Genomic DNA, 24,377 nt, shown 5'->3' with positions numbered 1-24,377 from the left:
TCTCCTAACAGGGCTGACTGATCACAGAAATGTGCTTCAGACTGTCACTACACATGCTAGTTTCTCATCACCATGTATTACTGTACATGTTGGGAGAAACATTGATGTACCCACATTCATGAAAATACTTTACAAGAGAAATATAACAAAACGATATATGGGCATGACAATGTGTAGGCTTACGCACTTATGGAGATTCCAGCTTGCCATAATAACAAACCTTTCCTTTTATGCCAACCTATTAGTGCTGAGCGATTAGTGCTTTTTCGATTTATGTGGGTTATGTAGGTTGAACGCTGTAATAACACAGAATAAAACAATGAATAAAAGTCTTATGATGGCAGTGACTGCCCATTACTGCTTATCACTTATTAACCATTATTTATTTACATTACTACTTAATACAATATGTCAGTTGTTGTGTGTATTACATTTGTTTCATTTGATGACATTATCACTATAGAGCTGCTGCCTATATCACTATTTTAGCAGTACTTCAAAGTAAAGTATACTTTTATGACTTCTGAATACCAACTATAAATAACTTAGACCAGGATTCCCCAACTGGTGGCCCTTGGGCTGAATTTCACCCTCAGTTTTCTGAGCTAAACAAAAAAAATGATAATAATTGTTGGACATCAAAGACATGTGGACTGCAGGAAACGGGCTGTAGTGGAAAATACCGTTTTTGGAAATCTGTTCCAAAGTATTCCCACGCATAATAGAGAGTTATACAGTATGTGATCATATACAAATATTCGCAAGGTTTTAAATTATTATATTTTAGTCAAATATTATTTATTGCGGTCATTTTTCAGTCTACAAATTATTTATAATTATTTTCCGGCCACCTGACCATCCGTTTAAGACAAAATCAGCCTGAGACTGAATGTAGTTGATGATCCCTGACTTACATCATGTATTTTCAAGTAGAGATACCTCGCAAAGCAACTGCTCTGTCCCTCTCAATTGAGCATTCTTCTGTCTCTTCTCATAGCAGGTGTAAAATAAACACACAGACCGGAAAAGTAGGCACACAATGGATTATGGTCATTGGTTAAACTATGTCAAATATTGGCCTGTTAGAAACTACAACTCCCTACTACATCACACAGTTCTGGCTTGAACTGATTTTTCTCTAGAGAAACTGCACAATGTGTGCATTGAGCTCACAGAATAAAAAATGCGAAATGGAATTCAAAAAAATTGAACCAACATGGGTCAATTAGTTGTTTAAAAAAATAAAAATACCAGAAATGTTGGTTAGTCGCTAAGAACTACAATCTATATGTCAGTGTCCAATCAATGGTACCATTTCTGCTGTTTATTTCCAAGTAAACTTTGAATTCACAGTGAAAATACATATACGTAACAGGATTACCTCAACAGCTTGAGGTCATCAATCTGATGACCTCGATAGTGGATGAGTCATTTCCAGCTATGATGTTGCCTCCTTCTTTTCTATCAAACACACCCCACCCTTCCTGCTGGAGAGAAAGCTATTATAATCAGCTGTGAGAATGTAACGTCATTCCACATGAATATCCTGGTGTTGGGAAGGGTGAACCATATTGGGAAATTCCCTCAGGTTCAAAGGAAAGTAGGAAGCTGTGAGTTCTGGCATTATTGGGGAGGATATGGCAGGGGATTTAACCTAAGCCATCAAATGCTATATGACATGTATTTAATCTTGTAGAAAAGGTATCTGGCAGAGGAGTGCTGTGTCTGTGTGTAGGACCTGTTGAGTGCCAGTAGATTTTTCAGTACTTATTTTACATACTGTCTCAAGCCCTCTCTTCTCTGTGCTGCCTGCCTGTCTGCCTGACCGACTTTATAAGGAACTTCCTGTGTGGTGACATCACGCAGACACCAGAGTGAAGAGGGCTGCTTTGTTATGGGAGGGGAAAAGAGAGGGGCGGAGGCATGGGGTAATACTTAGCACACAAAGTTCTCCAGTTAATCCTATCCATTCAATTTATCTGTCTAATCTAGTCTTTTTTCATGTAATTCTCTTACACAGTTCTATGCTTCTTCTCTACACTCTAAAAATGAGGGGTTCAACAAGGGTTCTTCTAAGCTCCTCAATGTTCTTTGAAGAACCTTAGGGTTCTTGGCATTGAAAATTGTGCCCAAAAGGTTCTTCTAAGAACCCCATGGGAGGTGGGGTTCATCGAGGAACCTCCTTAGTTGGTGGGGTTCCTTCAGGAACCTAACTGCCCATCTGAAACATTTGAATTTGTAAGGACAGCAGGTGCAGGCACTTAAATTAAGAATGTAAAGGTCTCCTCAATTTAATGGCTAGCAGCATACCACCCTGCATCCCACTGCTGGCTTGCTTCTGAAGCTTAGCAGGGTTGGTCCTGGTCAGTCCCTGGATGGGAGACCAGATGCTGCTGGAAGTGGTGTTGGAGGGCACTCCTACTCCTACTGGTCTAAAAATAAACATCCCAATGCCCCGTGTAGGGTGCTGCCTTTCGGATGGGATGTTAAACGGGTGTCCTGACTCTCTGAGTTCATTAAAGATACCATGACACTTATCGTAGGGGTGTTAACTCTGGTGTCCTGGCTAAATTCCCAAGCTGTCCCTCAGGCCATCACGGTCACCTAATCATCCCCAGCTTACATTGGCTCATTCATCCCCCTCCTCTCCCCTGTAACTATTCACCAGGTCGTTGCTGTAATTGAGAATGTGTTCTCAGTCAACTTACCCGGTAAAATAATAAAACATTTAAGGTTCGTCCCTTTGTATGATCTAAATTGATATTGTTTCATGGTGATACCATGAATCTTTTGATATTTGTGCACATCTTTCAAAAACAGAAAATGGACACAATTCGATGGATATCGATCAACAAAGAGGTAAGAATATGTAGACTGAGGATATGTTGAAGGTTGGCTATATTGGGTGCAGATGACTGAACTGCTCACTTTTTGTGTCTGTGTCTGCAGGTATACAGAGGAAGAGGCATACAAAGGTATGTCAATTGGTGTTGGTATGTTATGCAGATCACATGTCCCATCCTCCTCCCTTATTTCTTCAATGAATATCCCATAGGCCTCTACATTATGGATAAGGTATGTGTATGAAAACCATTATCAAAACTTTTTGTTCCATTATCATTTACCACAAAAACCAAGGTATGAATACTGTTGTGTGCATGTTTTGTTAATCATCTGTATAATTACTATTTTGTGGATCCACATACTTCACCCTCTTTACACCTCTGATCAATATAACAGGAAACCTATTTGATCACCATGCACTGCAAAATCATTCTGGCTATGGATACGGGGACCATCAACACATTAACATCAACACGGGATATACCCATTGGACTTGGGGCTCTGCTGGGCTATGCTGGGAGTCTACCTCATATTTGGATTTTTTTATTCTGCTTTGTCACTAAAATCTTTTCTTTTTTCTTCTAAAATATTGTGTTATTGTTATGCGTATTATTAATAATAATACTGGGGGGTCCATCAAAATGTTATTAGAGGATCCATCAAAAGGGTTCTTCAAAGAACTTATGGGGGTTCCCCCACAGTTTCAATTTGAAGAACCCCTAAAGGATATTCCATATAAAATCACTGTAAGTAGGTAATGCCAGCAAAAGCTGTCAAAGTAAACAAAGCAATATGTATTTACTGTGCAGCCTTTGATTTTATGCAGTTACACAGAAATCACATGCAACACACAGCTCTCAAGCTCACCTTCATATATCCACAAACACCCAGTAATCTGATCTCACAACCCCACCATTCTCCTGCGGGCAACAACTGGCCTAAAGGAATTTTTAAAATGTCCTTGAAATTATAAAGGGGGATTAGAGAGAGCCTGGTCCATCCACGGCTAAATATCTAATGATAAGCCTGTTAAGTCCGGGGGCCAAGGCTGGCTATGGAGATTTACCAAGTCAAGCAATACGCACACTTTGTTCCCTCCACTTACCTCCAGTTTCTGCCTCTATTTATTTAACAATGCACTTGTTTGTAGACATTGCATGACTGTGTTTGGTTAGTATGCATGGTTGTAGCTAGTTTGTTTAGCCTAGTTACACTACGTGAGTATGTGGACATCTGCTCGTCGAACATCTCATTCCAAAATCATGAGCATTAATATGGAGTTTGTCCCCCCATTGCTGCTTTAACAGCCTCTACTCTTCTGGGAAGGCTTTCCACTAGATGTTGAGATGTTGCTGCGAGGACTTGATTCCATTCAGCCAAAAGAGCATTAGTGAGGTCGGGCACTGATGTTGGGCGATTAGGCCTGGCTCGCAGTCAGCGTTCCAATTCATCCCAAAGGTGTTTGATAGGGTTGAGGTCAGGGCTCTATGCAGGCCAGTCAAGTTCTTCCACACCGATCTCAACTAACCATTTCTGTATGGACCTCGCTTTGTGCACGGGGGCATTGTCATGCTGACACAGGAAAGGGCATTCCTCAAACTATTGCCACAAAGTTGGAAGCACAGAATCATCTAGAATGTCATTGTATGCTGTAGCATAAAGATTTCCCTTCACTGTAACTAAGGGGCCTATTCCGAACCATGAAAAACAGCCGAGAACATTTTTTCTCCTCCACCAAAATGTACATTTGGCACTATGCATTGGGGCAGGTTCTCCTGGCATCCACCAAACCCAGATTTGTCTGTCGGACTGCCAGATGGTGAAGCGTGATTCATCACTCCAGAAAACGCGTTTCCACTGCTCCAGAGTCCAATGGCGGCGAGCTTTACACCACTCCAGCTGACACTTGGCATTGCACATGGTGATCTTAGCCATGTACGGCTGGTCGGCCATTGAAACCCATTTCATGAAGCTCCCGGCAAACAGTGGAACAAGTCCATTATAATTCATTCACATCTAATTTGACGCTATAGTGTCACACTTGAGTGACTGGTATGGGACATTATGACCAGAGTAAAGTCTATAAAGGACATTTATGTTGTTTCATCATCGGAGCTGCCCAGTCAATATTCTGACAAACACAGAGCAGGTCCCAGGTAAACAGAAATGTCCACAGGCATCAGATAAGAAGCAACAGTCAGACGACGTGGACTCCATTCAGTTACCATGCAGGATAATATACTGCGGAGATAAGAGTGTTTCTCTGTGTGTTTGCTGCGGGGTCGATCCACCTCAAAAAGCACAACAAAAAGGATTTCAAAACCCACCATCTCAGATTTTTCTGAAATTGTTTCTGTTGTTCAAAACAGATAAGATTAGCATTCTTGCAACATTAGTTTGTTGAAATATAATTAAATCTCTGAGAAATTAAGCTAATTGATTTCAGGATTCATATAATATTGAATAAATATAGTGCCTAACACCCGGTTTGGACCCCCCAAAAATCTAAAATGTCTAATAATGAGTTAGTAGTATGGATAGCAGGAACAGCACCATCTAGTTGTCAAACCTGGTAATATAAGGATCTAGGATGGAACATAATCTCAACCACTTCAATTACTAATTTCTCTGAACTGGGGCAAAAGCCATCACCAAATCCACTGAGAATACAATACATAGGATGAAGAAACAATACTCTGAGCCACATTTCCATACTACTTGTCAAACATAAAGAACTGATACTACTGTATATACTTGTTGGGGTGGGATTGGCGTAGGGTGTGGGGGGGTCCGTGGATGGCTTTTGACCGCTTCTTCGGATTCCTCATGTCTTACTCATTGTTAGGAAAAAGTTTGGCCCAAATAGGATGTTGGGTACTATAATTATTTAATTATATGACTCCTATACATTTGGGTGCAATCAAGTAGCTTAATTTCTCAGAGATCAAATTCAATTTCAACCAACTAATGCTTGCGGAATGCTTATCTTATCTGTTTCTAACTACAAGAACATTTTCAGAACAATCTGAAATGGTGGGTGTACTGGTTTGCTGAAATCGACATGGAACGACCCTGTGCCTACCTCCTTATCTCCACTTGAGACATCCGTATTACCTAAACCTACTCCTCCTCTCTACTTCTCTCTGTCTCCCCTCAGCTTTGTGTGTGAGAGTTTTACATTCATTTTGTCTTTGTTCCACTGTGTCTAGCTGGAAACGATAAAGCACAGCTACAAACAGAGTGTTGATAGAGTCCATGGTACATCCAGAATAAGACTGACAGAGGTATGTGTATGTGTGTGTTGTATTCTCTGTGCTATGCAGTTGTGTTCAGACAGGTTAAGATTCAGTCTGGGTCCTCAAACAACCTCTGTCTGCCCAGGGACTGCCAGGGATCAGCCAGTGTGGCGTCGCACAAAGCCATGAGCACAGAATAGCTCATTTAATCCCTATCTGAGTTGCAAACAAAAATGATCCTTATCTTCATTCTGTAATGCAAAATGCAATTTAGCCAACTTATACCGTACAATATGTATTCCCCTCTCCCGCCACAATTTGTGCTGTATTTATTTGTTTTTGATAAGCACTCTAAACACTTACTCCCAGCATAATCTGTAAAACCTCAAATACTGCAACACACAATACAATGTACAACACTCAAGGAATGTAGATAAAACCGACTTTTGTTATGTCAGATGATAGTGTAGCCCAGGGATTTTCAACTCTTACCCTATGAGGTCCGGAGCCTGCTGGGTTTCTGTTTTACCTGATAATTAATTACACCCACCTGGTGTTCCAGGTCTAATTCCGTCTCTGATTAGAGGGGAACAATGAAAAAATGCACTGGAACTGACTTTGAGGTTCAGAGTTCAGTTTGAAGGCCACTGTAGCTTACTGTACAGTAAAGATGTGGCAGGTAGCCTAGTGGTTAGAGTGTTGGACTGGTAACCGAAAGGTTGCAAGCTCGAATCCCTGGACAAGGCTGTTAACCCACTGTTCCTAAGGCCGTCATTGAAAAGAAAAATTTGTTCTTTACTGACTTGTCTAGTTAAATAAAAAATCAATCACACAATTTTTACCAATGTGTACCAACTATTAATTACACAAAATATCTGTAAATGTATCATTCTTAATGAAGCCTGCAAAACACATATAGCCGCATAAATCACTTTAGGTATGCATATACATTATTCATGTTAAGTGAAACATAAAATCTTCATCGGTAGTCGACTGTGCAGGTGTTGTGTGTGCAGGCCGTTAAATGGAAAGCTATGTCTTTAAGAGTTGAGTGAAAGGCGGAGCCAGAGTATATTCTTGTAGCGTGGTGGAGCTTAAAAGAACATCACTCACAACAATAGTATTATTGAGTAGTCTCTCAGAACATAAAGAATAGTTACTGTACCAAATGCGTTGTCCTTTATTTCTCCTCAGTACAATAGCAGACTGAAGCTTGGAAATTGGGCTATACTAACGTCTACGGCAAAACACGGGAAGTAGAACTGTCGCCAGAAGAGGATTCTTAACGTTTCTACGTAACAGCTGAGGAAACTGCGAGGTTGTAAGGTGAGCTCTAAAAACATCTTGGTTTGCAGTGACATGTGTATTTATTTATTTGTGTGTGTGTGTGTGTGTGTGTGTGTGTGTGTGTGTGTGTGTGTGTGTGTGTGTGTGTGTGTGTGTGTGTGTGTGTGTGTGTGTGTGTGTGTGTGTGTGTGTACGTGTTGATGACGGCAGCAGTGATTGATGCAATCTCTTATCTCAGCCGGTACATTTTATCATACATTGTATCCCTCCGTTATAATATCTTTATTATACTGCTATGCCTTTTCATACTAAACAATACACTACTATACAATATGTTAATATATTCAAGGTTGGAACAACTTGTTCTCCCTGTACAGCTAAAATTAGGTCTGCGCTTTTAATTCCAGTATGTGACAGCGATTTTGTTCTTTATAGAGACCAAATCAGTCACATACTAGAATTAAGTGTAGAACCCATGTCATGTAAATGTAAATACAATACCGATATATAACTATTGATTTGAGGTGAAAAGTTGATAGTTCCATATCGGTATATTATTTGACGATATATATCGCAATATTATTTTAACGATATTACTGTTATTTTTGCGCTAGTCAGCTGTACCTGCACCACAACTGCAGTATTTTTTTCTTTAGCTTGCTCTCCATATTTTAAAATCTTGAGCCAATATGTTTTCAGCACTTTTATTTCCATGACGGATCAAAACTCGTTTTCTCATGGCTCTCTTGTCCATGTGCAGCAGACATATAGTGAGCAATATGTTTGGAACATCGAATCGCAATAAAATCACAGTATGGAATAGCATTCATACAGAATCGCGAAACCAATAGAATCACTATACCTATCATATCGGCAGCTAAGTATCACGATAATATTGTATCCCCAGGCTGACTGACGATGTCAAGAATCAAGAAGTGATGGATCCTTATTTCATCAGTTACTTGAAATTGGGAAAAACGTATATTATGGAGTGAGCCACATACTTGTAAACTCGAACATTCAATCCTGTAAAGCAAGGGGGTGTGTGCACTGTTTGCCTGCAGCACAGGTAGAGCGGGTATGGTTGCTCGGGAAACAGCTGCATAGGTGTCGTAAGTGGGGTGTGAACCTGTTCTTTCTATGTTTTTCTGTGCCTAATGTCGCTGTGTATAGTAAGGTTATGTCCCGAAATGTCACCATATAAGGCTGTGACCGAAAGTAGTGCACTGTAGGGAAAATGTCTGATTTATCAGATGTGCACAAAGTTCTCATGTTAGTGTGTAGCATACATGGTGTGTAAAACCATACCTATTGGCCTAGAGTGACTGTGCTGTGCTCGAATAGGCCTGTGCATTACTCTTATGATAGTACGCTATGGATGTCAAATAGAGATGGTCATCATCACAAGTGTGTTTACCACACCGCTTGTCTTCCCACAACAACACAAATCCTCTGCTCTTTGAAATCATTTGCCTGCAATGTTCCCATTCATTATTTCTCCATGACTACATTTGTTTAATCCTGGTGTTGCCTCTAAATACACTAGTAAACTGTGATCAAACACACATCCTTAAGTGGAGTGCAGGGCTGAAAAAGGTTGGTATAAAATAAATGGACGACTGTGCTCCACCACGTACCTTTATTCACAAACAAACGACGTTGAAGTGATCTGACGAAGGTTCTTGCAGGACCCAAACTTTTTATTTTTGTGAATAAAGGTACATGGTGAAGCTCATGAATGTGTGGGCTCTTTATTTTATGCCTCTAAATAAATGAAATGTAAACTATGGTTAACCAGTGCCAGGATGAACTGTTTTTGCACCTGTTGCCAGAGGAAGAGCGTGCCTCTCAGTGTTCATTATCAAGGATCAAGTTGCGTACTATCCCCTCCGAACTGAATCCTGGGCAAGGGATGGGAGAGATGCCATGTTGGGCAATTTGGCCTGAGCTGATGTCCTGGGCTGTTCCAGAGCTTTGTTTCCGAATGACCAGCTGTCTGGGCAGCACATCAATCTGTCCTTTCTCTAGAACTGCTGAGTTCTTAAAAGATCATGGATGTGTTCTTACTACTTGATGATGGATGGTTGACGATAGATAGATATTGTTCTGGCCATAAATTTATTGTACATGCAAACCACAACACGCATTGACTGAACTATTCCTCCATATGATCAGCTGTAAATGGCATAGACTTCTTTTAAGTTATGGTCTCCATCAATTGAGCAGAGATGACCCTAAATCACCCAGATTAGGTCTAGCCACTCTACCCAAAGGAAGTCAGTGGCTGTTGTGTGATGCACTCATTCCCCTCTCTTTCTGGTCGCAGGTTCCTAATTAAAGGCCATGTCCCCAGAATAAGTTTATGGTCTGTATGTAGGGCAGCCCAGCACCCAAAGTGACTCCTTTTATCAACACTCTATGCAGGTTTTATTGTCTTCTCAGGAATTCAGCATTTTCTGTGTTGATCTTGCCAACCCCCATTTTCACACCTCTGAGAAGCAGAGGTTCTGTTGTCCGATTGGAGGATAACTTTAAAGTAATACTATTGGTCAACAGCTCAGATTTTGAATCCAAACAACTCAGATGCTTATAAAATGGTATTCGATTAATTGTTCTTCCTCTTATGTTCCTGACTTGCTGTGGTGAGATACTTGCACTCTTTATCTCTCCCTCTCATGAGCTATGGGCCATGACACACGCCATGGTTTCTTTGTCTCTCTCTCTAACCATGCTTAGAATAAGTAAGGGATAAATGCCAATGTTCTGTACATTACCTTGGAAATAATGTACAATGCAACGGAGTTCATTTTTCTAAGGCAATGTACAGAACGGTGGTGTTTATACCACAGTTGCCAAAGAAAGCACTCATTTACCAGTAAGAATACCTTTTTCGTTGATATTTTCATAGGCAAATTCATACTTTCTCATCTTTTGGTTGCTAGAGATGCAACCCAGTCGTTGGTTCGACTAGTTTGATATTGATGGATGCGACCCATTTTTTTGTTCCGTTGACATGGCAATGTTCTTATTCCTTGCTTGCTGTTAGCTAACCAACTAGTTACGGCTATACAGTCCCAACCTCTGCAGCCAGAATAACTGCACAGCTTATTCCGATGCGTTTGTTTAAGCTGTTCAGCCCGCTTATCCCACAGTTGCCAAAGAAAACAATACTATTATCACATTTACCGATATAAATAAAACATATTTTAATTTATATAAGCAAATTCATACTTTATCATCTTTTGGTTGCCAGTCGTTCGTTCTTTATGTTCCATTGACATGCTCGCTGGCAACGTTCTTATTCTTTGCTTGCTAGCTGACAAACTAGCCAGCCAGCTAGCTACGGCTAACACAGTCATGAACTCTGCAGCCAGAAGCTAGCTGAATAGTTTGTTTCTAGCAAACCTACCGATATAATAAGCGAACGAAAAAAAATCTAAGTTGCTGAAAACAGCTGGTCAAACTGGGAACGTGGGAGTATTTAACAGCATAGTGGCACTTGCGCCATGACTGCAACAGGGACCAGATAAATTCATGTTCACCAAGTTAGGTCATCAGATGCTCCAAAAATGTCTCTGCACTAATAAATGCTAGCGAGCTGCATTTCTTTCCTCGTTAGACTTGCGTTTAAAATGGATCCAATTTCAGTTTGTGTGGTTGTTCGTTTAGCTTTCTGTAACTTTGTAGCAAGTACAGTCTGCATGTATAGGTGTTTATTGCGTCATGATTGCAAGGTGTCACAACATTTTTTCCAACTGGGCCGCGGTAACTGGTCCATTCTAGAATGCCCTTATAACAATCAGAAACGAGTATTCAACAATGCTGTGGTATAATGCGTTGTAACGCTTGTTAGTGCTTTATAACTTAAGCTTTATGGCTTTTATGTGAATACATTCATTTTACCAAATAAATAACTTTTATTTAGAATTCCATTCTCAGACATTTCTTCATTGCCTATTACTGTAACTCTTGCATTTTGCTAATTATCTTAATGGAGTCCCATAAACATTTTAATAGGCAAATTGCTTAATCTTATTCAAATCACATGTGAGGTATATACAATGTATAATATCATACTTATCAAATATTACTGCCCACTACACAGACATAAAACATCAATGTGTCGTGAAGGAATGACAGTTACTGGCCATTTCTCGTCTGACCCTGGGATGAATGTTCTCCTGAAGACTGAATACATTGGAACATTTAGCTAATAATGTGCTGGTGTTATTTGTTTACACTTTGTTCTGCATGTATGACTTGATTTCCTCCCTCTGAACCTTGCTTGCATTGTTTAGTCAGCCCTGATGCACATTTGACATGACTCAAACATCCAGGTCATCTGACATGGGGAGTGCTTGCAACACCAGGCATATCTCTGGTTACAGGAACAGTCTAATTTAAAAGAGATCTCTTGCAGTCAGAGCTACCTGTCTGACTCAATCAACACTGCTGTTGTAAAAAGACACTGTCATTGGTTTGGTTAAAAAATCAGCCATGATGTTGGGGGGGGGGGCCAGATAGCATATTATGGCAAAATGTGTACAATAGCAGAAAATTTGCTTTAAAATGTCAAATCAGCCTCATGGAATAGTGTGAACAATAACACGAGATGATATAAAACAGCACATGTTTTGCTTTTAAACTGGATTTCCTTTTTTCTGATACTTGGAGAAAGCTTTTAACTAGAGATGTTGTGATATTGACTGTAAAATACAACCGCAGAGGATTGTGTCTCATGTTGGTGGAAATGTGTCAATGAACATAATAAAGAGGATATCTAATTGTGCTTTTATTACCGGGTCCTGCCTTGGATCCCCTTCACTTTCACTCATGTTCCTGTCTCTTGTCTGTGTTACAGGTCCAGCAGTAGCTGCCAGCTGGGCGAGCCGAGTGTTTCCTGGCTTTGATGCGACCCGATTGTGCCTGGAGCATGTGCACAGCGGGCCTGACTGTCCAGGAGATCTGTTTACCTGCAGACAGCCCCTTCCTGCGGACCAGTCACTGTCTCAGCATGGCTGAAGCCAAGCCCTCATGGAGCCACCGCCATGAGCTGGACAAGTAAGTGAGTCCTCGGTTACAAGAAGAACATGGTTTATTAGTTCATAGATGCCTTAAAGAAGTCAATAGAACTCAACCAAAACATTGGAATTGTCATGGAAAAGGGATGTTGGGAAAGATCCCAAATCTACATTTAGGCTTTTGTTTGTAATGTAGTATTTCACACTACGTTGAAGTAAACATCGGAGTATAATACTTGTTTGAATGTTAACCCCAACACATGTTCATGTCATCTTCACCAATCAACTGCATTACCCTTAGAAATGATTTTGACTACCACCACCAATTTCTGTATGCTGACCAGCTTTACAAACGGGAGTTAGCATTTAGCAGTCACTTCTTCTAAACCTGAAAAGGGACAACTTCTAAATGTTATGCAGTGAAACAGGCAAATATATCAAAATTTGACTTTAGTAACATTGTGGACCTATTACAATACGAATATCCACTTTGTTAGGTCAGATTTGTAAAATGTGCGCCAATCTGGTCAATAAAGCGGTCTGTGTTCCCTTAACCACATCTATATTTTACTAAGTGTATTCCTGCAGGGATGGTTGGAATTGCTATAACTACATGTACAGTATCTGGGACAATTACTAAACTATGTGCATCATACCTTTTTTACAGCTTGTACTTCAGTATGGATCCAGCACCAACAGAATCCAACTTTCGATTTCAGCAGCAGGTGCCACCATCGCTCAATTCAGAGAGTAAGTACTGGACCCAGCCATTGTAGATTCTATTTCTATGTTACCAACCACCACTTACACCCACAATCCTTCCTTTTGCCCTCAGCCTTATACACAGCCTTACAAGGAAGGATTTAATACCATGTCTCTGAGCCAACTGGTTGATGTTTACTGGGAGGTTCTTGTTTCTATAAGAATAGAGAGTCAGAATGCTGGCTTCCCAGGATCTGCTTGAAGTATATCCTGGGGAATGTTTAACCAACCAACTAATCAATCATACTGTATATTATGTACATACTACTTATGCTAGTTGTTATTACTCTTTTCTTCTACTTTTTATTACTACTTGTTCTTTTATTACTTTTGTATTTGGCATTTGATTCTTGACTGATGTTACTGTACTGCATTGTTGAGGAGCGTTAGCAAGTAAGTATTTCACTGTACCGTGTGCATGTGACCAATAAACTTTGATTTGAACAAAATGATGAGAGGAGAGGCGCTTTCAAGTAATTACGGTGTGTGTCTCTCTGACCTCCACACTTCCAGGAACCTTTTACCTAGGGACCCTGCTAGGAGCCTGGCTGAAGTGAATTAGTGGTGCACTATGGTTGTAACTTTCCCTGGTTGTTACAAGATGCCAATATTTTGATTGAATTGCTTTTCTAACCACCTTCTCCCTGCAGGACAGAAACATAGCCCCGGTGCACAGTGGTTACCCCCAAAGAAATCCCGTCCCACTCATCTGTCCCTGTCATCCAGCACTGAGCCCTCCACCCCTAGCCCTGCTGAGGATGACCAGGTGGTCCCTTCCTTCCAGAGGTTGTCTGTGTACGAACACTGCAGCCCCCCCCACACACCTAGCCGGGGGGCCAAACCCCTGCCTCCTCTCCCTGGGCGGGCAGACCTTTCCCCTGACCAGGCCATGGACAATGAGGTGGAGTTCTTCACCAGTTCAGATGACCGACGCTGCTTAGTGCCTGAGCAGTGTCACCCCAAACCCTCTGCCTTTCGCTACGGAGCCCCCAGCCGCAGGAGCTTCAGGGGCTGTGGGCAGATTAACTATGCCTACTTTGAGGGACCTGCGGGGCAGCAAAGACAACAGGAACAGAAGGAGCAGCAGCGGGTACAGGAACAACAGCGGCAACAGCAGGAGCAGCAACAGAGGTTGGAGCAGGAGGTGCGGGAGCAAGCAGAGCAGCAGCCAGTGTGTCCCAGACAGCAGGACCGAGCCCAGAGGAAGCTGCGGCGCTCTCACTCTGGCCCTGCTGGCTCCTTCAACAAGCCCACGTCGCTGCGCCTGCCCTGTCACCACCGCCACACTCAGGGCATGGGCAAACCAATGGTGCCCCCCCGCGTGCCCATCCCCCCACGGCCCATCAAGACTGCAGACTACCGCCGCTGGTCAGCCGAGGTGTCCTCTGGGGCATATAGTGACGAGGACAAGCCCCCCAAGGTGCCCCCCAGGGACCCTTTGTTGTCTCAAGGCAGCTCCCGTACCCCCAGCCCCAAGAGCCTCCCCTCGTACCTTAACGGTGTTATGCCCCCCACACAGAGCTTTGCCCCAGACCCTAAGTACGTGAGCTGGGGTTTACAGAGGCAGAACAGTGAGGGGTCTCCCTGCATCCTGCCTGTCATGGAGAACGGCAGGAAGGCCAGCACCACACACTACTTCCTGCTCCCACAGAGGCCGGCCAACCTGGACATACCTTACCCGGAGAAGATACTCCAGGATGTGGACTGCCCGGCAGGTCGCAGTAGGGGGGCTTCAGACCCAGAATGGGATTGTCAGACCAAGAGGAAAGTACAGGTGGATATAGTTTGACCCGGAGGAGACAAATTAGGGAAGGACTCCAGTGGACACGCGCAATCAACCACTGGGGACACAGTGCCTCAGGATGCTGAGGCCTTCAAACACTTACTGCTGCTTTAACACTGACGACTTCAGTAGTTTTTACCTTGCTATTCGAAAAACATATGGGTATTTGACGTACCATTTACAGTTACTGGGACTTTAGGAACTGCAACTACAACAAAGATGCATGATCTAAATGTGTTCTCTAACTATTGAGTGTGTGGGTAATATGTAACATGTTTGAGTTCTTTTTTTATATGATTTAATATTTTAGTACATTGAGTATATGTAAATGTTTTTCTGATGGTGGTGCAGTTAGCGTATAAGCTGCCTCAAGTTCTCAGTGGTGTGTGTGTGTGTGTGTGTGTGTGTGTGTGTGTGTCACATGTATAGGATGTTTTGTGAGTTGTATGTTGTGTTTTTGATATTGCTTTTGTGTCTCAGAACTTGGGGACAAAGGGTCAGTAAAGCAATCATCTCCTATTGCATATATGAAGTCTAAAGAAGAGGCCAATGTATTGAAACACTTTATGAAGGATTCTCCACCCACATCCCCATTTTAACTCGTATTATGTATAAGCATGAATATAGGAATGCACATATGTTTCCTGCCTTGTTGATATTTCAGTCTTACTCAGGCCACTATGTTTATGAATCGAAGTGTATTTCTGTGTTTCCCTCACTGGATGTACACTGTACCAGTGGGAGAGTGGAATAATGGTATGCCTGTCTCCAGTGGAATGTCTAGTGCAGTTTGTACTTTGTGTTAGGCGTGTGTGTGTGTGTGTGGTGCAACTGTGTTCGTGTTTTCCCTGCTGATTTTGTGACTTTCTACCATATCGTAGAAAACTAGGTTAACAATATTTGTTACTGTTCTCTTCCTGTTTTCAACACTGCTGCCAAATACACGGTCGTAAAGAGAATCCTCCCTAACCCTTATGCTACTTTCAGTGTCCAGGTTATTTTGTGTTGCACAAAAATGTGCCTGTTGAACATATGTGAATGTATGGTTGTCTTACTGTTTGGGCAGCTCAGTAGCTGGTCAAGCTGGGAGTCATTGTCTGTCACTAATTGTCTTCAATACTACCTCCCAATGACAAATCAATATATACCCAAAAACCTTGTGGAACGTAATCCTAAAATAATTTGAATTGAATGAAACCTCTAAATTAAAACTGAAACATTGCCACATTTTTCTCAAACGCCCTCAGTGAAAAAAATGAAATATGATTCAAATCCAAACCACTACTTCACTTACTATAGTCCATTTACCATATTTTCAGAATTATAAACCGAATGACCGGACCTTTCATTTGACATTATTTTGACTACACCAAGTGATTGTGGATCTCAGAGACGTTGGGCTCACCTGATAACATAGACATATTATGCTTGACTGTGGGGCTTACCTACCTGAAACGGACTTTCCTGTTCTGTTAATGCATTCCTGCCTGACATGATTGCAGTGGGTGTGGTCCAGAGACTTTGGCTGCTGGCGGCCAGGAAATGATATGGATTTTATTGTAATAGATTATTCAAGAATCATAATGATGACATAGTGAATTTAGCAAGTGCATCGAAGTAACCCTGGATATAAATCATGGTGGTCGAATTGGATAGCAGATTAGCTCTACAGTCAAATGGTCACTTAAGTACATTTTCCCTCAAAGGGAAAACAAACCTAGTAGAGGCCGTGTCGTTTTATATTTAATGTATAATACATTGTTTACATTGTACACTGATAGGTTATTTAATCTTAACCTATTCCCATGTCTTATCGGAAACAATGAAATCAAATGAAGACTAGTTTGTCGAGAATAATTGACTATCTGCTGTGGTGAAACAAATGCACTGGGAGTAAAGACCACGATGCTGTGTTTATTTAACATAAATACACTAGTCATTATGAATATTTGATCAATGTATCAGTCTTTTAAAGGTGAAAAATAAAATGACTTATTTATGAATCGGCCTTTGTTCTGTACTCTGTTTGTTGAATGGTGTGAGATGAACTCTGATTCAGCTGTTTGGCCTGTTTTATCACCCCCACCCACACCCTCATGCAGTGCCTCATTACAGCTGGCTGCAGTCCAAACACACAGCAGAGCGACTTATTCAGACAGACAGGTATACATTACCTTCCCCTTCCTGGTTGTAAGTATGACTCGCTACCCTGTTGAGCAACTCAGAGGCCAGGTTACCTGGTTCCTCAGGTCTTCAGTGCTTCATGTTGCCTTGTTTCACTGAGTCCATAGCTTGAATGATGATTGGAAAAGTTATATTCTTATTTGAAAAGATTTGTCAGTGCAGTTACTCATTTTTATAGCACAGGACAGCTATGCACACAGAGCAGGACTGAAATCATTAGCCAAATCCAGTATAGGGTGTGGTCACCTGCTCAACATTATTCTTATACAGTACATTGGTTATTGTCTCTGGAAAGGGTAGCTCATAAATGACCATTCCTTTTTAGCTGTAAGCATATAGTATGATGGTCTATTGACGGTGATGGTGCTGTATCCTCTGAGAGGAACAAAAGGCAGCAGTGTGATCTAGGCCACCTGCCAGCTCTTTCACCTGGCTCTCGCTCAGGTGAGCTGCTAGGCAACAGCATGGACGGTGGCCATGGCAACAGATGGTGACAAGGGCTATCTATTTAAATGGTGGTCCCAAATGGGGACAGTAAAGCGCAAGTACACAAAATCAAGACGAAGCAAAGAGCAATAATGAATCTGGTCTCTGCGACGCATTTGTGAATTCATGCAAGAAAAACGTACATTAACCACAAGAAACATCCCGCAAACAGAAACACGACAGGAACATGCACACAGGGGATGCACATTTCAGTGTTCACTGTCTTAACCATGTTCAACCTCAAGGCTGACAAAGTGTGAGATTTACCCAATGGAACAATCTCCCACTTTTATGGCTGCTCTTATTAAAATAATAAATAAATATATATAACTTTTGTGCTTTCGCCTGCAGATGTCTGTGACAAATATTTCAGTGTAGTTGCAATGTCTGAATGTCCTCTAATAAGTCTGCAGCAAGATTATAAATGTCTGGTTATAGTCTGTGGTAGAGACAACATTATGGCTGTTTTCTATCGATGTGGGGGAGAGGGAGGGGTCAAATAAAACAGAATTGATTTAAAAAGGGTCCATCGAATGTTGTAGTGTTTTAGATACAAAAACTGTCATGTTTGAATCAGACTGTCATCTATGTCTATACAAAACTGTCATGTTTGAATCAGACTGTCATCTATGTCTATACAAAACTGTCATGTTTGAATCAGACTTTCATCTATGTCTATACAAAACTGTCATGTTTGAATCAGTCTTTCATCTATGTCTATACAAAACTGTCATGTTTGAATCAGACTGTCATCTATGTCTATACAAAACTGTCATGTTTGAATCAGACTGTCATCTATGTCTATACAAAACTGTCATGTTTGAATCAGACTGTCATCTATGTCTATACAAAACTGTCATGTTTGAATCAGACTGTCATCTATGTCTATACAAAACTGTCATGTTTGAATCAGACTGTCATCTATGTCTATACAAAACTGTCATGTTTGAATCAGACTGTCATCTATGTCTATACAAAACTGTCATGTTTGAATCAGTCTTTCATCTATGTCTATACAAAACTGTCATGTTTGAATCAAACTGTCATCTATGTCTATACAAAACTGTCATGTTTGAATCAGACTGTCATCTATGTCTATACAAAACTGTCATGTTTGAATCAGACTGTCATCTATGTCTATACAAAACTGTCATGTTTGAATCAGACTGTCATCTATGTCTATACAAAACTGTCATGTTTGAATCAGTCTTTCATCTATGTCTATACAAAACTGTCATGTTTGAATCAGACTGTCATCTATGTCTATACAAAACTGTCATGTTTGAATCAGACTGTCATCTATGTCTATACAAAACTGTCATGTTTGAATCAGACTGTCATCTATGTCTATACAAAACTGTCATGTTTGAATCAGACTGTCATCTATGTCTATACAAAACTGTCATGTTTGAATCAATCTTTCATCTATGTCTATACAAAACTGTCATGTTTGAATCAGACTGTCATCTATGTCTATACAAAACTGTCATGTTTGAATCAGTCTTTCATCTATGTCTATACAAAACTGTCATGTTTGAATCAGACTGTCATCTATGTCTATACAAAACTGTCATGTTTGAATCAGACTGTCATCTATGTCTATACAAAACTGTCATGTTTGAATCAGACTGTCATCTATGTTTATACAAAACTGAAATAACATGATCAAAGGAATAAACCGGATTCAAAGGATGAAAAGGCAGAGTGAAATACCAGCTTGAATAATGGATACAGTATAAGAGGCCAGAGGATATATCACATTGGCAGTACTGACACAAATGGCACAAAATGCTACCTGTCCCTCTACTTCCAATACTCTGTAGGCTATCAGCAGTAATGCCCAGAGTGAATTAACGGGAAAGGGGAATACCTGTCCGTCTACTTCCAATACTCTGTAGGCTATCAGCAGTAATGCCCAGAGTGAATTAACGGGAAAGGGGGATACCTGTCCCTCTACTTCCAATACTCTGTAGGCTATCAGTAGTAATGGCCAGAGTGAATTAACGGGAAAGGGGGATACCTGTCCCTCTACTTCCAATACTCTGTAGGCTATCAGCCGTAATGCCCAGAGTGAATTAACGGGAAAGGGGAATACCTGTCCGTCTACTTCCAATACTCTGTAGGCTATCAGCAGTAATGCCCAGAGTGAATTAACGGGAAAGGGGGATACCTGTCCCTCTACTTCCAATACTCTGTAGGCTATCAGTAGTAATGGCCAGAGTGAATTAACGGGAAAGGGGGATACCTGTCCCTCTACTTCCAATACTCTGTAGGCTATCAGTAGTAATGGCCAGAGTGAATTAACGGGAAAGGGGGATACCGGTCCATCTACTTCCAATACTCTGTAGGCTATCAGCCGTAATGCCCAGAGTGAAATAACGGGAAAGGGGAATACCTGTCCGTCTACTTCCAATACTCTGTAGGCTATCAGCAGTAATGCCCAGAGTGAATTAACGGGAAAGGGGATACCTGTCCCTCTACTTCCAATACTCTGTAGGCTATCAGCCGTAATGCCCAGAGTGAATTAACGGGAAAGGGATACCTGTCCCTCTACTTCCAATACTCTGTAGGCTATCAGCAGTAATGCCCAGAGTGAATTAACGGGAAAGGGAATACCTGTCCGTCTACTTCCAATACTCTGTAGGCTATCAGCAGTAATGCCCAGAGTGAATTAACGGGAAAGGGGGATACCGGTCCCTCTACTTCCAATAATCTGTAGGCTATCAGCCGTAATGCCCAGAGTGAATTAACGGGAAAGGGATACCTGTCCCTCTACTTCCAATACTCTGTAGGCTATCAGCAGTAATGCCCAGAGTGAATTAACGGGAAAGGGGAATACCTGTCCGTCTACTTCCAATACTCTGTAGGCTATCAGCAGTAATGCCCAGAGTGAATTAACGGGAAAGGGGGATACCTGTCCCTCTACTTCCAATACTCTGTAGGCTATCAGCCGTAATGCCCAGAGTGAATTAACGGGAAAGGGGGATACCTGTCCCTCTACTTCCAATACTCTGTAGGCTATCAGCCGTAATGCCCAGAGTGAATTAACGGGAAAGGGGAATACCTGTCCGTCTACTTCCAATACTCTGTAGGCTATCAGCAGGAATGGCCAGAGTGAATTAACGGGAAAGGGGGATACCTGTCCCTCTACTTCCAATACTCTGTAGGCTATCAGCAGTAATGCCCAGAGTGAATTAACGGGAAAGGGGGATACCTGGCCCTCTACTTCCAATACTCTGTAGGCTATCAGCAGGAATGGCCAGAGTGAATTAACGGGAAAGGGGGATACCTGTCCCTCTACTTCCAATACTCTGTAGGCTATCAGCCGTAATGCCCAGAGTGAATTAACGGGAAAGGGGAATACCTGTCCGTCTACTTCCAATACTCTGTAGGCTATCAGCAGTAATGCCCAGAGTGAATTAACGGGAAAGGGGGATACCTGTCCCTCTACTTCCAATACTCTGTAGGCTATCAGTAGTAATGGCCAGAGTGAATTAACGGGAAAGGGGGATACCTGTCCCTCTACTTCCAATACTCTGTAGGCTATCAGTAGTAATGGCCAGAGTGAATTAACGGGAAAGGGGGATACCGGTCCATCTACTTCCAATACTCTGTAGGCTATCAGCCGTAATGCCCAGAGTGAAATAACGGGAAAGGGGAATACCTGTCCGTCTACTTCCAATACTCTGTAGGCTATCAGCAGTAATGCCCAGAGTGAATTAACGGGAAAGGGGAATACCTGTCCGTCTACTTCCAATACTCTGTAGGCTATCAGCAGTAATGCCCAGAGTGAATTAACGGGAAAGGGGGATACCTGTCCCTCTACTTCCAATACTCTGTAGGCTATCAGCCGTAATGCCCAGAGTGAATTAACGGGAAAGGGGGATACCTGTCCCTCTACTTCCAATACTCTGTAGGCTATCAGCCGTAATGCCCAGAGTGAATTAACGGGAAAGGGGAATACCTGTCCGTCTACTTCCAATACTCTGTAGGCTATCAGTAGTAATGCCCAGAGTGAATTAACGGGAAAGGGATACCTGTCCCTCTACTTCCAATACTCTGTAGGCTATCAGCAGTAATGCCCAGAGTGAATTAACGGGAAAGGGGAATACCTGTCCGTCTACTTCCAATACTCTGTAGGCTATCAGCAGTAATGCCCAGAGTGAATTAACGGGAAAGGGGAATACCTGTCCGTCTACTTCCAATACTCTGTAGGCTATCAGCAGTAATGCCCAGAGTGAATTAACGGGAAAGGGGGATACCTGTCCCTCTACTTCCAATACTCTGTAGGCTATCAGCAGTAATGCCCAGAGTGAATTAACGGGAAAGGGGAATACCTGTCCGTCTACTTCCAATACTCTGTAGGCTATCAGCAGTAATGCCCAGAGTGAATTAACGGGAAAGGGGAATACCTGTCCGTCTACTTCCAATACTCTGTAGGCTATCAGCAGTAATGCCCAGAGTGAATTAACGGGAAAGGGGGATACCTGTCCCTCTACTTCCAATACTCTGTAGGCTATCAGCCGTAATGCCCAGAGTGAATTAACGGGAAAGGGGGATACCTGTCCCTCTACTTCCAATACTCTGTAGGCTATCAGCCGTAATGCCCAGAGTGAATTAACGGGAAAGGGGAATACCTGTCCGTCTACTTCCAATACTCTGTAGGCTATCAGTAGTAATGCCCAGAGTGAATTAACGGGAAAGGGATACCTGTCCCTCTACTTCCAATACTCTGTAGGCTATCAGCAGTAATGCCCAGAGTGAATTAACGGGAAAGGGGAATACCTGTCCGTCTACTTCCAATACTCTGTAGGCTATCCGCAGTAATGCCCAGAGTGAATTAACGGGAAAGGGGGATACCTGGCCCTCTACTTCCAATACTCTGTAGGCTATCAGCAGGAATGGCCAGAGTGAATTAACGGGAAAGGGGGATACCTGTCCCTCTACTTCCAATACTCTGTAGGCTATCAGCAGTAATGCTCAGAGTGAATTAACGGGAAAGGGATACCTGTCCCTCTACTACCAATACTCTGTAGGCTATCAGCAGTAATGCCCAGAGTGAATTAACGGGAAAGGGGAATACCTGTCCGTCTACTTCCAATACTCTGTAGGCTATCAGCAGTAATGCCCAGAGTGAATTAACGGGAAAGGGGGATACCTGTCCCTCTACTTCCAATACTCTGTAGGCTATCAGCCGTAATGCCCAGAGTGAATTAACGGGAAAGGGGGATACCGGTCCATCTACTTCCAATAATCTGTAGGCTATCAGCCGTAATGCCCAGAGTGAATTAACGGGAAAGGGGGATACCGGTCCATCTACTTCCAATAATCTGTAGGCTATCAGCCGTAATGCCCAGAGTGAATTAACGGGAAAGGGATACCTGTCCCTCTACTTCCAATACTCTGTAGGCTATCAGCAGTAATGCCCAGAGTGAATTAACGGGAAAGGGGAATACCTGTCCGTCTACTTCCAATACTCTGTAGGCTATCAGCAGTAATGCCCAGAGTGAATTAACGGGAAAGGGGGATACCTGTCCCTCTACTTCCAATACTCTGTAGGCTATCAGTAGTAATGGCCAGAGTGAATTAACGGGAAAGGGGGATACCTGTCCCTCTACTTCCAATACTCTGTAGGCTATCAGCCGTAATGCCCAGAGTGAATTAACGGGAAAGGGAATACCTGTCCGTCTACTTCCAATACTCTGTAGGCTATCAGCAGTAATGCCCAGAGTGAATTAACGGGAAAGGGGATACCTGTCCCTCTACTTCCAATACTCTGTAGGCTATCAGCAGTAATGGCCAGAGTGAATTAACGGGAAAGGGGGATACCTGTCCCTCTACTTCCAATACTCTGTAGGCTATCAGTAGTAATGGCCAGAGTGAATTAACGGGAAAGGGGGATACCGGTCCATCTACTTCCAATACTCTGTAGGCTATCAGCCGTAATGCCCAGAGTGAATTAACGGGAAAGGGGAATACCTGTCCGTCTACTTCCAATACTCTGTAGGCTATCAGCAGTAATGCCCAGAGTGAATTAACGGGAAAGGGGGATACCTGTCCCTCTACTTCCAATACTCTGTAGGCTATCAGTAGTAATGGCCAGAGTGAATTAACGGGAAAGGGGGATACCTGTCCCTCTACTTCCAATACTCTGTAGGCTATCAGCCGTAATGCCCAGAGTGAATTAACGGGAAAGGGGAATACCTGTCCGTCTACTTCCAATACTCTGTAGGCTATCAGCAGTAATGCCCAGAGTGAATTAACGGGAAAGGGGGATACCTGTCCCTCTACTTCCAATACTCTGTAGGCTATCAGTAGTAATGGCCAGAGTGAATTAACGGGAAAGGGGGATACCTGTCCCTCTACTTCCAATACTTCCAATCCCTCTACCTGTCCCTCTACTTCCAATACTCTGTAGGCTATCAGCAGTAATGCCCAGAGTGAATTAACGGGAAAGGGGAATACCTGTCCGTCTACTTCCAATACTCTGTAGGCTATCAGCAGTAATGCCCAGAGTGAATTAACGGGAAAGGGGGATACCTGTCCCTCTACTTCCAATACTCTGTAGGCTATCAGTAGTAATGGCCAGAGTGAATTAACGGGAAAGGGGGATACCTGTCCCTCTACTTCCAATACTCTGTAGGCTATCAGCCGTAATGCCCAGAGTGAATTAACGGGAAAGGGATACCTGTCCCTCTACTTCCAATACTCTGTAGGCTATCAGCAGTAATGCCCAGAGTGAATTAACGAGAAAGGGGAATACCTGTCCGTCTA

At 42.3% G+C, this 24,377-nt stretch overlaps 1 protein-coding gene across 1 annotated transcript; it reads left to right on the top strand.

Annotated features, from left to right (window-relative positions):
• The first annotated feature begins 5,962 nt into the window (after positions 1-5,962).
• Positions 5,963-16,936, top strand: LOC118377345 (ERBB receptor feedback inhibitor 1-like). Its single transcript, XM_035764233.2, has 5 exons — positions 5,963-6,128; positions 7,275-7,406; positions 12,229-12,428; positions 13,056-13,138; positions 13,801-16,936. Exons 3-5 carry the CDS (start codon positions 12,277-12,279, stop codon positions 14,937-14,939), a joined length of 1,374 nt encoding a protein of 457 aa, XP_035620126.1. The 5' UTR covers positions 5,963-6,128; positions 7,275-7,406; positions 12,229-12,276; the 3' UTR covers positions 14,940-16,936.
• The last annotated feature ends 7,441 nt before the right edge of the window (positions 16,937-24,377 follow it).

The sequence above is a fragment of the Oncorhynchus keta genome, chromosome 10, assembly GCF_023373465.1.
Source record: "Oncorhynchus keta strain PuntledgeMale-10-30-2019 chromosome 10, Oket_V2, whole genome shotgun sequence".
NCBI classification, from domain to species: Eukaryota; Metazoa; Chordata; class Actinopteri; order Salmoniformes; family Salmonidae; genus Oncorhynchus; species Oncorhynchus keta.
This window is presented reverse-complemented; position numbering and strand designations above follow the sequence as displayed.